This window comes from Atractosteus spatula, chromosome 21 (genome assembly GCF_055471065.1).
Source record: "Atractosteus spatula isolate fAtrSpa1 chromosome 21, fAtrSpa1.hap1, whole genome shotgun sequence".
NCBI classification, from domain to species: domain Eukaryota; kingdom Metazoa; phylum Chordata; class Actinopteri; order Semionotiformes; family Lepisosteidae; genus Atractosteus; species Atractosteus spatula.
This window is the reverse complement of record NC_142726.1, coordinates 17882663-17896111: the sequence shown is the minus strand read 5'-3', so window position 1 is coordinate 17896111 and position 13449 is coordinate 17882663. Positions and strand designations below refer to the sequence as shown.

Genomic DNA, 13449 nt, shown 5'->3' with positions numbered 1-13449 from the left:
AAAACCCGAAGGATTACTGTCTATGGTCATGGACGATTAATGTTACAGTACGTGTAAATTAAGCACCCCTTGGAAGATCGATAACAGGGTCCTCTTATAATGAGGTTATCTCACATATTCAATTTTCTTTTCTACAGTGAAAAAATCACAACCTGAAGGAGATCACCAATTGCTTAGGAGGTGGCGCCGCCGGCTGCGAGGAAGCAGTTGCTGCTCTGCTCTCGGTGCAGTTTCCTGGAACGTCACACATGGGTGGGAGCTGCCTTTCCAGCTGTGTCACTCTCGCCCGGGGATTCTTGTCCTGCCTGATCGCTGCTTGGGCAGTCTCTCCTGCATTACCAATGGATGTGTAATACAGTATATTACCGCAGAAGCATTTACACTCAGTTTCAACTGATTTGGACCAAACTATGGCGACAGTAATATGCAGAGTCCAGTACCTGGACGATATAGACCCCTTCGTTAGCACAAACTTCCCTGAGCCAAGGAGACCACCGCCTTACACTTTTTACGAAAATATCTCTTTGATTGAGCAAGTTGCCGGGGTGCATAAACTGTTAGAAGCTCCTCAAAAAGTAAGTTTTTTCTTTATTTTGAATGTCTTTTGCAGCATGTTGTTCTATATCCTGAATTACTGTTTTTGCATATAAGAATGTAAGACGCAGTTTAGTAAAAGTTATTTTTTTCTATGAGAAAGTAGACCGGCTCCTTGTGCCCAACCTCAGTCCATGTCATTTGGAGTTGAGCTCTAAATCTCCATTGCTAAACGAAAATTGTTGTGCTTTTGTTTTAATTATTTCAGTGCTCAGGTCTTGAATTTTAGAAATACTGTATCCTTGTTTAAGAATACCGTTTCCGATAATGTCAGTGTACCGAACTTTAAGCAGCATTTCCTAAATGCGTACACGTATGTTTTTATTGATTTAATAAATCACCAATTTGTGAAAGATATGTGAGAATGACTGTACCAAACACTCCTACTAGAAGTCTTTTTTTTTAGTTTTGGAGTGGCCTACCGGTTAGATTTCAGCTAAGACAAGGCAGTTCTGAAACTCAGGAATTGGCAAAGATTTGATAGCAATTGCAAAACTTATTTGACCTTTTTAGAGCTGACCTCAAATTTGAAAATAGACTTTAAATAGAAAACAGAAATCTGTCGGCACGTGATTAAACATTTGTCTATTAAATAAGACACTGGGAGGTGTGTACCAGGATCAGGGTTTGGAACCGCTGCTATAGGATTTACTGTAACCTTACATTTTTCACTTTAAACGCTTTTTTATGTTTTGTTACACATTATCGCATTTTTCCATTCAAATACTAAAAAAAGTGACGATTCCTGAAGAAGAAATATTAAGTGTTGGGGTTGTCCTGCATATACTGTATGCAGTCGGTCCCTCCCAGTTCAACTATGTTGTAATCAGCTGTGTTAAATTACCTGACAGCAGTAGTTCCCAACCCTCTCCTAGTACAAACCTAATTAAAGTGTCCATTGCTTTTTATTTCTTTTAGTCATTTGTTTTCTCCCGCGAAGGAAACAATGTAAATGAAGGTGGTAAGAACTGTGGTGCATGATGCACTTTGCAAAGAATGTTTCAGCACATGAAAGGCACAGTAGTTTTTTCTGGCTTTAATGACATTTAATGATGCATCTGCTCAACGAAAACCAGAGGGGACATGTTGTAAGAATGTTATAACAATGTCATAATGTAAAGGAACAGGAAGAGGTAAATTCCAGGCTTTATATCCCCACACTTTCTCTGTCCCTCACACCTGACAGCTCAACAGCAAAATGTGTTGTTTCTTTTTACTTTTCAGCCTGATATAAATCATTACCTGTTCTTTCACAGCCCACAATCTGAAGCAGCTCCCAGCTCAAACCTTGTCATAATGTAGGGTTGTTCAAATATTCAGTCCATCAGTCTAGCCTTCTCTTACCATTTCCAGATTAACTGTCAGTTTGCATTACCAATTAAAACTCACTTTAGTGTAATGAGTAGTTGGGGACCACCTGTTGCTTTCACACTTTAATAGCTATGGCTGCTTACGCAATGGGACATTTAAAGCCCTTCAAATGATTCAGAGCTGCTGGCATTTAACGGACAAATCCCTGATGTGGTAAAAATACACCAGAATGTATTTTGTGCATCAGTATTGCTAATTGTAAGATGGTGAAATTCTGAGGCCATCAAATTGTGAATATTAATAATCTGTGCCACCTGACAGGTACTTTAGAGCTGGAGAGCAAGAACTCGTAAGATTTATAATTTGATCTACTGGTGATCGAAATTTGCACATTAGGTTAAGGGGGGAAAATATTAATAATGAAATATTAAAAATGTTAAGGGTGATCATTTTATTAAGATTGTAGGTTACGTGATATGGTAAATGGATAGCACTGAGGTTTATCTGAGATTTGGGCAGCAGTTAGATAACTGTTAGATAATTGATTTAGTTCAGACATCATGTTTTTAAGAAATGTTACAAATATAGCATAAGTCACTATTGTTATTAGATCAAGTTTCATTTTGATTTAAGGTGGGTGGTGTAAACACTAGATAAGGATCTTGGCTGGTTCTACAACTCTTCACTGGGGAGGAGGAGAATAGTGACATTTTTAAAATAGGTCCTAATATTTATGTGGTAAAGACAGAGACTTAATTCAATGAGTTAATACATACAGCACAGCATTCTTTCGGCTCATAAAGGAATTCATCATGTTCACAAATAGAACTTTTCAGTAGCACCCCAAATTGTTAATAACCTCTGGATTTTTATATGCAGGCAGGACATGCATCGTATTGTTTTTTTTGTGCTCAAGGCAGGTGAATGTGTAACAATTGGAATGACTCATTACATTGTGTAAGTCTCCACAGAACAGTTTTGTACAGTACTTTTCAATAATATATTATTATGCAAATGAGCAAGTAAAGGTTTATTCCACGCTAAAAAGTGAAGAAAAGCAACACAACGTTTCGGCTGTGTTGCTTTTCTTCGTCTTCTTCATTCAACGTGTTCTTCACACAGGTCACACCTGAAGAAGGCTACACAGCCGAAATGTTGATTCTTTTCTTCTCTTTTCAGCATGTAATTAAAACCTTTACTTGTTCCTTTGCAGCCTATGCATGCTTACACAGCTCCCTACTCGAACTACTTCAGCATATTATTATAAACAATAATCCAATTGATTGTACATACAATAAATACAAATGTGTTGTAGAGTGTATTTGTTTTAATGAGATGCTGGAGAGGTAGTGTTTTGTGAGTGATGTTGCACTGTGATCTTTTACCAAGTGCCAAAATAAATTTGACTCTGACAAGTATTCTGTTTATTGCATATTACACAATTTTATTTTTGGTCAGTTTTTATTCTGTATATTTCATTTTCTTGTTTTGTTTGCTAAATTGGTGAACCACACATTATTCCTCACAGTAACATGTCAAGAGTGTTGGAGTTAAATTGTTGAAAACACATTGTTTAATATTAATTGATGTTTGGTTTTTACCTCAGTTGGAAGACTGCGCCCTGCAGCTGGCTCCAAGTGGGAACTATCTGGACCTGGAGTTATCCCTGGCAGAGCAGCGTGATGATCTGCAGCAGTTTTATGAAGACGTCAGGTAAGTTGCTAAGGCGACTGACGCTTTTGATTTGTGTTCTGTAAGTGGATAGTGAACTAAAATAACATTTAAAAATATTTTAAGTTGGACAAAAAGCTTGCAGAAAATTTCTTATTGTCTTGCTTTATCTCAAACAAATTGGATTCTGGAATATGGCATTTCCACTCTGCTGGGTTTTCCTCCCAATCTTTGCGACATTTTAGCACACAAAAAAATTACCTTATAGTGTTCTATACAAGCACTGATGTTTTATCACTTCTAGCTATAGCACCCTATGGAACAGCAGTGATTCAGATGCACCGAATTTCTCTGTCAACGTATTGACTTTTAAAATTGCATGAGTTTGCTGATATAGTGAGCGTCAAATGCATATGTAAAGAGCCTTTCTGAAACATTTCTAGATTGTTTGATGAATAATGAGAGGAAAGATGCCTGTGGTCTTTTACTTGGTCCAACAATGCCAGTCCTTGTAAATGTGAATGATTCTATTATGATCTACAAAGATCTACTGAACAACTAAGGCTTTTTTCACCATGTATGTTTTCTCTGTACATTTCCATAGCATACAGCATTTCTATCTTGCTTAGCAAATCATATGCAAAGCAGGCAGTTTCCATATGAATCGATCAGTTTTTTGGCAACATAGAATTAACACTTCCAATCTGGAAAGGGCAGCAACAGCTTGGCTGCATTACATACTGTAACTTCCACGTAATTTTGAGTGCCTTTCTGAAGATGAGTTCTTACAGTTGGGATAAAGTTCTGTTAACACTGTGCTCATTGCTTAGAGGAGAAAGAAAATCACTCACTAACTGTCAGGTCATATTGAGTTTTCGGTTCTGGTAGTGCTTGCAATGTTGCTATTTTTCCAGACCTCTAGAACCCAATAAATTAAACAGACTTTTTCTTAAGCAAAATTCACAATTGCTGAATTACTGATTTATTAGAATTATATTTAATAGCATGGTTGATGTTTTATACTGATGTTATCAGATGAGATGAGCACATCATCATGGTTAAAAAAATTAAATTATTGACTTGTGAATTTTTAGTTTTTAATAACATATTTGTATGTTTCCAAATAAAATCAGACTTATTTCTGATCTGCAAGTAATTTCTTTTTTCAAATGAATGGTATTTTTCTCTGTTTTTACAGCAAAGGGAAAAAGCCAATTCTTATTCTGAGGACCCAGTTGTCTGTTCGGGTTCACTCCATACTAGGTAAATGCTTTGAATATTAGCTTCTTTATACAGAATAATTAATTACAGAATCAATTAATATAATATAATCTTAAGCCTTCCAAAATGCAATGAGTTTGTTTTTTATGTTTTAACTATCTGTTACAGCATTAACAGGAAAAATATCTGTCCTATGCAGATTAAGCCTGATTTAATAATAGCTCTATTTTTTTTATTTCAATCAATCATGTAAAAGAAAGCTCCTTTTTTAGTGTGGGCAATAAGCATTAAGTTTGTTGAATTATATATATAAGAACTGTGAAATGAAATGCTGAAATTTCAGTGTTGTAATCATGCTTTTATTATTCATTTGTGATATTCAAATGTCATTAAGGTGAAGATAATGAAATGTGTCATGTTTGTTATCCAAGGGTTGTATTGTCTCCTTTCGGGAAAAAAAAACAGATTGACATCAACTACAATAAAGCAAAGTCCAACAGCAGTAAGAATAGAGCTCACTTATCACCTGAATGTCAGGAATGTGTTCCAGAAAGAAACATTACGTCAGTTCCTGTTTAAAGCTCTGATTGGTCTTACCAACATTGGTAATTAGCAACCTCTATTAAATAACATATGAATGTCACCATATGTTTTTTTATGTTTATAATACAAAAAGCTTAAGCTTTAAGTCAACAATGCAATTGAAATGATTAAAATACATGGCTATTGTACAACTCATTCTAATGTTTACTTTTTGTTTATATCTTAGATTTTATAAAAGCGGATATATAAAAAATAGAAACTCACAAAAAAAGGAAACCTAGGGCAAATCCTGTCACAGTTTTTGTACTAGGGAAATGTGATCTAGCAGTGATAAGGAACTGTTTTGGTAAATGAATGCAACAGCTCAGTGTGGAGAAAGAATTTTGCAGTCTCCATCCAAAGTCAGGAAACAGATATTGGCTGCAGTTAGACTTGCAAAAATATCAGTTCACCACAGTACTGTCCAGTTTACTTACAGTGCAGTGTACAATGTGGGAGTAACAAGCTGTGAAAATATTAAGATATTTCACATGGCAAATTCCCATCTGAAAGCACTGTTAGCATAGATAATCTACACTTTGTATTAAGACACCTCAATCAATTCTAGAGTACTTACTCCAAGCAAACAAAGCTCATAATATATTTGTTTTGTCCATTTGTTATATTTGAAATCAGTTCCTGTGCAAAACAGTTACAGTATGTAACATTTACAGTATAACTTTCAGATTTCTGGTTAATTTTCAGACTAGCTTGAGTTTTTCCCATAACACCAGTTTTTTCTGAAGATGTAAACAGACTCGCACTAGTGGCAAACTTCCAGGGCACGTGCTACTGCCTGAGTAGACTTGGAGAAGGAGTTGCAGGAAGGAGATGATTCAGATGTAGTGCTTTCTGACTTGCAGGAGGCAGGGCTGCATTACTTTGTTCTTTTAACATCTTGATTAGTGACACAGTATCCTGTTTTTCTTTTGCTTACAAAAGTGCTATGTCAGGATCTGCTTTTTGGAATTTGATAAACTTCCATTTTGGAATCTACTTTATCTACAGCTGCACGTTACTGTACCAAGTAGAAAATTTGTGTTTCTTGTTTGACTTTGGAAAATATCTCATATCTGTTTTAAATGCCTTTTATACCCAGGTTTATTTGGTTTTGTTTTATTACTTAGTATACCAACCGATTAGTTTAAAAGACCTTTTTTAAATCAGTGTTTTTTTAACTGTTGCCACAGTTAAGATGTGACCAGTCTGTGTATGTGTTCTTTAATTTGCATTCTCCGCATTACCTTTAGAGTCCCTCAGTCACCTGAGTTCTGGGAGTTTTATACAAAGTTTTGTTAAAGCTGTTTTTACTTCAGGAAACATTTGGATGAGACCTTTCTCAGTGAGCAACCAAGCCAAGCTAGATCTGAAAATGTGAAAAGTCAAAAATGTTATAAATGAGAGAAAGACATTTACTTTGGTCATCAAGGGTTTAGGAAGCACTTTGTGAGGACTGAGTTTGAGTATTAACTCTAATTTGTGACTTTTACATTAATCATATAGTCATGTATTCTCTTAGCATACCTGCTGTTTACAAACATTTAAGCAGAAATCTAGAGTTTTTTTAATCATGCTTACAGTATACCATTTCTAACAGTAGTAGTAATTCTGGGGTTTTTTTGTTCTCGTTTGCAGTATTGTATCATGTTTATAAGCTTTCTATTACTCTTCCAACATAAGCTCAGGTTCATGAGAGCTGAAGGGTTCCTGTCACAGACTTTAATGTTTATCACAAAATAATTTCACTTTTTCATTTTATTTTGTTTGTACTGAGCACTACTGCTGTTAATAATCCATCTTGGAGTAAAAATATTCCTTGCTTCTCTCAGCGCATTGCTCTTGTAATCCAGTTGTTCAGGAGCCACGTTTCTCTTCCCAAGAAATGTAATATGGATGTTTGTTTCTATGAAGTATCTTGGTGTGCTGTTATCTAATTTTCTGTCTCAATAGTGAAAACCCAGTGGTAACCTATTAATTATTTGCAGAACAGTCTCCTCTCATTTTTTTTTGTAATCACACATTTCAAGTCCTTTATTGAAGATCTTTGCAGTCAGCCAACATGGAAAACATCCCCTCTGCTGCTCTTGCCTGCTCATTAGATTTGCCACTGTTATTTCAGGAGTGGAGCGGTTATGGAAAATAGCTTCTTTTTCACCAGCATAATGCAGTCTTTCCATTTTCTTTCTACAATGTTGGAAAAAATGTTTCATGATATAAGCTGTCTTAAAAGGACACATGAATTGCTTGTGAGTATGGGATCATTACATACTTGAAACTACACCCAAACAGAGACCTGCATACAAGTGTACCATAGAGTACAAACAAGATCTAGAGCGAGTTATAGGAATCTGACACATCTAAAAGTTATTCAGTATATATTTTTTAATTTTCACAGCCGTCAGTATTTCTGTTCCCAGTATTAAGTAGAAGACCTCTTAGCAAGTGATGGCAGGCTTTCATTAATGGCTTTTTTTATACATAAAGTTTAACCAATGGTGAAGTGTGACTATTACATAACTTTTTTTATGTTCGCTTTTACCTACATTTTTAAATTGAGAAGAACATATTAAAATGATAATTTTTATACCATATATATATACTATTTAATATTTTTATTTATTATACATGTTTATTTAATGTTTTTATAAATTGTAAAAGTATATTTAGAAACCACTCATCAGGAAAATTTGTCATTTCATGACAATTACAGTGCAAGTTCAAAAATTACTCAGTACAGAACAAAAGGGGACAAATGTTTAAATATTCTTAGATTTTGGGAACAAAGGAAAACTAAAAATAGCAGGCAAGCCATCATCCATTAGCTACATCCCTTCCAGTTTAGCTCTACATACTAATGAGACAGTCTTGTCTTTATAGCAGCCTTTGCAGGTGGAAGCAGCAGTCTTGAATCTTCTACATTTCCACAGAACAACAATTGTCCTGGAAACCTTTAGAATCTATATTATTTCTTCAGTGTTTATGTAAATATAAAATACATTTTTGAGCATAGAAACATTCACCATGTTTTTAAAAAAGTGACATTTTCTCCTGTCCTGATGGACGTTTTAATATTACAGTAGCTGTGTCACCTCTCAGCATTACAGCAGAGGGCTAATGGGCAGTTTCACATCCTCAGACATCACTGCTGTTGTGTTGAATTTCTGGTGTCCTGCACTGGTGTTGCATAATATTTCTAGAACAGTAATGATTAAAATAGTACGTTTCAAAATCTACTGTAAGTACTTGTGAGTACTGTATAGATTATCCACATCTGATGACTTTCCATTCTGTGGTTTATGACAGTTGGCTGTTGTTTAACCTTGTGTGCCAGGTACATTCTTATTGTACTCCATTAATAGTCCTGCTTTTCATATCCTCTCATTTTAACCCCATGGTATACATTTTGAAAGCACACTCCTAATGTCATGCGATATCTCTCTGCTGAAAGTCACAATCCAAGCTTAGCCCTGTGAAACTGATCTTCATTCCTGACCGCGTGTGCAGCAGTACTTCATCTATCTGTGGGCAATGACTCACAGCCCTCAGCACATGGGGTTTAGTGGTTTCACTCTGGACATTCAAGATTGTTATATAGGAGTTTTCAGATTAATTATAGAGTGGGCATTGGATGTTAAAGTTGAGCTCATCACAAGGGTTTGGAATGAAAATTACTGTCAGTTGCTTGCCTTCTGAGAGCTGTAAATACTGGTATCTAGACAGCCTTCTCAGACCTTCTCCACACCCTCTGTGCACAGCTGTGCCCCCCATGTCGCAGCCTTTTGGTTTCTCACAGTGTCCAGGATTCCACATCTACTGTACATGGCCTGGCGGTCATTTCTCCAAGTTCTGTTTTTGTCAGTAAAATCTGTAAGTAATCTGTAGTCTGTCTAGTACATAGGTTAAAAGTGGTTATTATTGAAGTTCAAGCTTTGTAATAGCTTGTGAAAAGAATATACTGCACTTGCCATCATAGTTTATATTTTTTTAGAGTGCTGTAAAGGTTATAAATAGAGACACCCTATCATTAGGACTTTTACCTGTGAAAGAAACAGCAGGCCTCAAGTTTAAGTTATTAGCATTCTGGACTCAAGCATATACAATTTGATGCTCTCAAAATAGGTGATTTCACAGACTCTAGTTAGTGACAGGCCTAGACTTCCTATCTTAATTCAAATTAATACCAAGTATAGTACCTATGGCCCCAGCTAGTTCTGTTGGTGGAGCATGAGACTCTAATCTCAGGGTAGTGGGTTCGTGTCCCACGTCGGGCACCAGGTCCTCCATGCTGGAGGTTGGGCACGAGGCTGACAACCCTGTCCTGTAAAAAACTGATACCCCTACATGCCGGAAGGCATAACAGGCAAACATCCATAGTACCCATGACAACACTAGTTAAGTATTCTTTTTTGTGAAAATATTTGCCTGTTTAGAGGATTTTAGATACCAAAGGTCATGAGAACTTTTTAGGAATAATTGTTAAAAGATCTTTTCAAAGCTAATAATGTTACATTATTGAGTATACAGTGTTGCGTTGGAGTGATAGTCAATAAGCAGTACATGGTGTTGAATTTCTAACAATGACATCTTATGAAACATTTGTCTCATTTATGACATTATTATATAATTGTGTAAGGAGTCACATTTATCACAAGAAGACACACAAGCAGATGCTCTTATTTTACTGTAATGGTTTTGTGTATGCTTTTGCCCACAAAATAAGCAGCCAAGGTGGGGAAGCTGGGGCTATGAACTGTAAGATACAGCAAAGTCATGAACTGATAATCCTAGGGAGTCTGTACATTTTTAGGATCAGACTGTAGCTGTTCTGCTGCTCCTGGGAGTAATTAAGATTGCTGGCAGCATGTGCAAGAATGTGTTCTTCAGTACCAACTACGTTAATGGTGCAATTCAGTGTATTTTGTAGATGACCTTATATGGACCTGGAGATTTAGGTTTCCCTGGGTAAGAGCAGTTATTAACTAAATCTCCAAAGCAGACCATGTGAAGGATAGTGTACCTGATTTAATCACCTTCAGTACTGCACTCTTTTCCCTGTAATCTACTTCCTGAAAGCCCATCCCCCTGTCTTGCCCTGGGAATTGAATTATTTTAGTTTGGTTGTTTGTTGCATTGCCTGAGGGTCCCACCCACTGAACTTTTACAAGCAGCTGTAGTGAATGTTCTCTGTAAGAGATAATTGAAAATTGGTTAACTTAAGATGTTAGGTGGTAGTTAGGATTTATATTCACAATATATTGGTGACGAAAGTGTGATTAAACATGAAAGCTAATAAGAATGTTGGGGAAACTCCAGTCATCCAGTCTTTTGTTAACTAAGAAAATATGGTTCCCATTGTTTTAATAACTTCAGAAATAATGTCCTGCTCAGTATTAGCCTTTCATCCTCTGTACAAGTAGTGCTGCTTTAGAAATACAATCCAGCTCTGGGTGTTATAGGGTTTCATAAAGAACATAAAGTGTGTTTCTTAAGTACGTGTTATACAATGGCACATGTCTTCATATTTAATCAAATTTGTTCTGTATTCTGAAATGAGGCTTAGAAAAAAAGCATGTTAATGTTAGAACCAGTCTTTCTTGATTGTACTTCTATCCCCTTATCACCAGTCCTGAGCCAGTGCAGGGGATTAACTTTAATCTTTAATTGCTGGCCTGAAGCAATCAGTATTATCTAGCATGTAGGTCTTTCTCTCAAACTAGTCTAAAATAATTGGTCATACTTTTCTGTGTCAACATTAGATTTTAGAGTTACAATACAAATCTAGTCCGCATTTATGAATTGGTTCGAGTCAGAGGTGTATATAAAGTCTTTTTATAAATTAGAATACAAACTTGTTTTTAAACTGAAAATCAACTGACAAATTCCCATTTACAGTGACAATCTGGAAAGTGCCCATTACATAATAGGGTGTTTTTTACTGGAGCACATTGCCCATTGGTACAACAGCAATACCGCTCTCTATTTGAAAACACAACCAGATCAATCACTACAACTCCACTACTATGGTGCATGAGGAGGATTTGTAGAATGTGGATTAAGAATAGTAAATCCTTTGCTTCTTGTGTTTACACTTGAGAAGGCTCTTAAGCAACATTTTACTTCTGACTTTTAACCTTTGCACTATGCTCTGTGATATAATTAAGCCTTTAGTTGCTTTCTGCAAATTAAGTGGCTTTGTGTTACCCTCACACTTTCTGAGACCCATGTAACTCTAGCTTCAGTTCAAATGATGGTAATCATTTGGATTGTATTTAGAACACCTCAGGAGTAACTAATGGTAATTATCATCTGTTTCAAAATCAGTAACTTTATTCTATATAGAGTAATTGTACAACCTCAGAAGTTATGGGAAGCCATGTTTTCAAAGGAACTGCAAAGAAAAGTTGGATATGAGTGTAGATTTACACTTTATTTGCATTCTTTGACTAATGTACAGTAATAATACAGTTAAATGTTTGAGATTATGCCACCTAAAATCTGCTTTGTTAGACAATGGTGATTATAACTGGCAACTTTTAAGAAATAGTTGGACAAAACTCTAGTTTTGTTTAGCTACTAAATTGCTAAATGAGCAAGATAAGCTGAATGGACTCCACTCATTTACAATTTTTATTTTCTTTTTAATACTTTTGGATTTCGTACTATTTCTTCGTTTAGAAACCCAAATTCAAAATGTTTTAAGTTGGCAAGTTGGGGAGATGAGTCTACAGAACTTTAAAAAAATAGTTGAATATGGTGCTGTCCCATCATTTTGTTTTGCACTCTGGGAATATGTGTCATGTCAATATCTTGTATTGCTGAGTTGTGATAAAATCCAGATAGAATTTTAAAATTAGGGTCAGAGGGGTGTACTCTGGAACAAGAGAATAAAGTCAAGTGCAAATACTAAGTCATTACAGCCATTAACTGTTTAGGACAGAGGCTGCATGACTGCTGAGGGCAGAACCTGACTTGACTTCACAGAGGGGTTTACTGGAGAATTGTTGCACCAATATAACCCTTCATGTTCAAGCTCACTGGCTCACCCTCATGTTTAAACATGATTTCAGAACTTTAAAGGGTTTCTTTCTTCCCCATCACCTGCCATTAACCTGTAATGCCAGAAAAATAAAAACTGCACACAGATATTTAAAATACACAGTACTACTACAGTATAATATACAATGATATACTTGAACTATCAATCCAATTAGATTTTTTTTGTTTGTTATATAGGAAGTTAAGCTCTGTGCTAAAGTCAGTGTGTGTACTGTGAGAAATACACTTGAATGTAAAATATAAATTAAGTCTGTACAGTGGCAGCAACCAAAGATAGCAATGTCTTTGTTCTATCAGCATGAGGCAGCTTCTACAGCAGACTCGCCCACATGGCTGTCGCTGACCCTCACAGGCTTCCTTCCTCTTGCAAGAGCTCACGATGAAAGGGGAAGGAGCACAGGACTTGCATGAGGAAAAGAGGGACACTGGTCACACTTAAAGGAGGCTTTTTCAAGACAGTCAATTCAGCAATTCAGTTTTTAAAATGTTTCAGATAAATTCGTATTGTCATATAATAAAGGGCTGGGTGTGGTATGCATTTTTATAACTTCAATTTATACATTATAGATGCTGTATAAAAAGTAAATATGTAAACTGAGAATTAAAAGGTTGATTAAAAAATATACAGTAGATGTGATGAAAATCCATTTTGTGTGAAATGGAATGCATCTTAGTACAGTGTGTTGATAAAGTTATGCAAAGCAGTCAAAACGCTCTGTAAACCAGAAAAGACTATAATATAGACAATATAATAAAGATAATATGAAAGTATCTGCAATGATACCACTTTAGTGTGGTAAATACTGGAAAGGTAATATCTTAAGACAAGTATGAAGATCAAGTCTCAGCTAGTCAAGTATAATTCATGTTTCAGTGGGAGTAGATGCAAAACTGACAGAGGTCCACAATACAGGTACTGTTTGTAATTAAGGTGGTCAAGACAAAACCCAGACTATCCAGAAGTGGCATTGAGTTGTTCCAGGTATGTTCTGTACATGATAGGACAATGAATTA

General features: G+C 35.8%; 1 protein-coding gene across 3 annotated transcripts in view; it reads left to right on the top strand.

Annotated features, from left to right (window-relative positions):
• Positions 1-244: 244 nt before the first annotated feature.
• Positions 245-13449, top strand: part of fhod1 (formin homology 2 domain containing 1) — a 45062-nt gene continuing 31857 nt past the window's right edge. For all 3 annotated transcript variants that reach the window (XM_088938743.1, XM_088938742.1, XM_088938741.1), the window contains exons 1-3: positions 245-575; positions 3512-3618; positions 4775-4839. In XM_088938743.1, coding sequence (XP_088794869.1) covers positions 411-575; positions 3512-3618; positions 4775-4839 — 337 coding nt within the window. In that variant the 5' untranslated portion in view covers positions 245-410. The remainder of the gene's footprint in view (positions 576-3511; positions 3619-4774; positions 4840-13449) is intronic.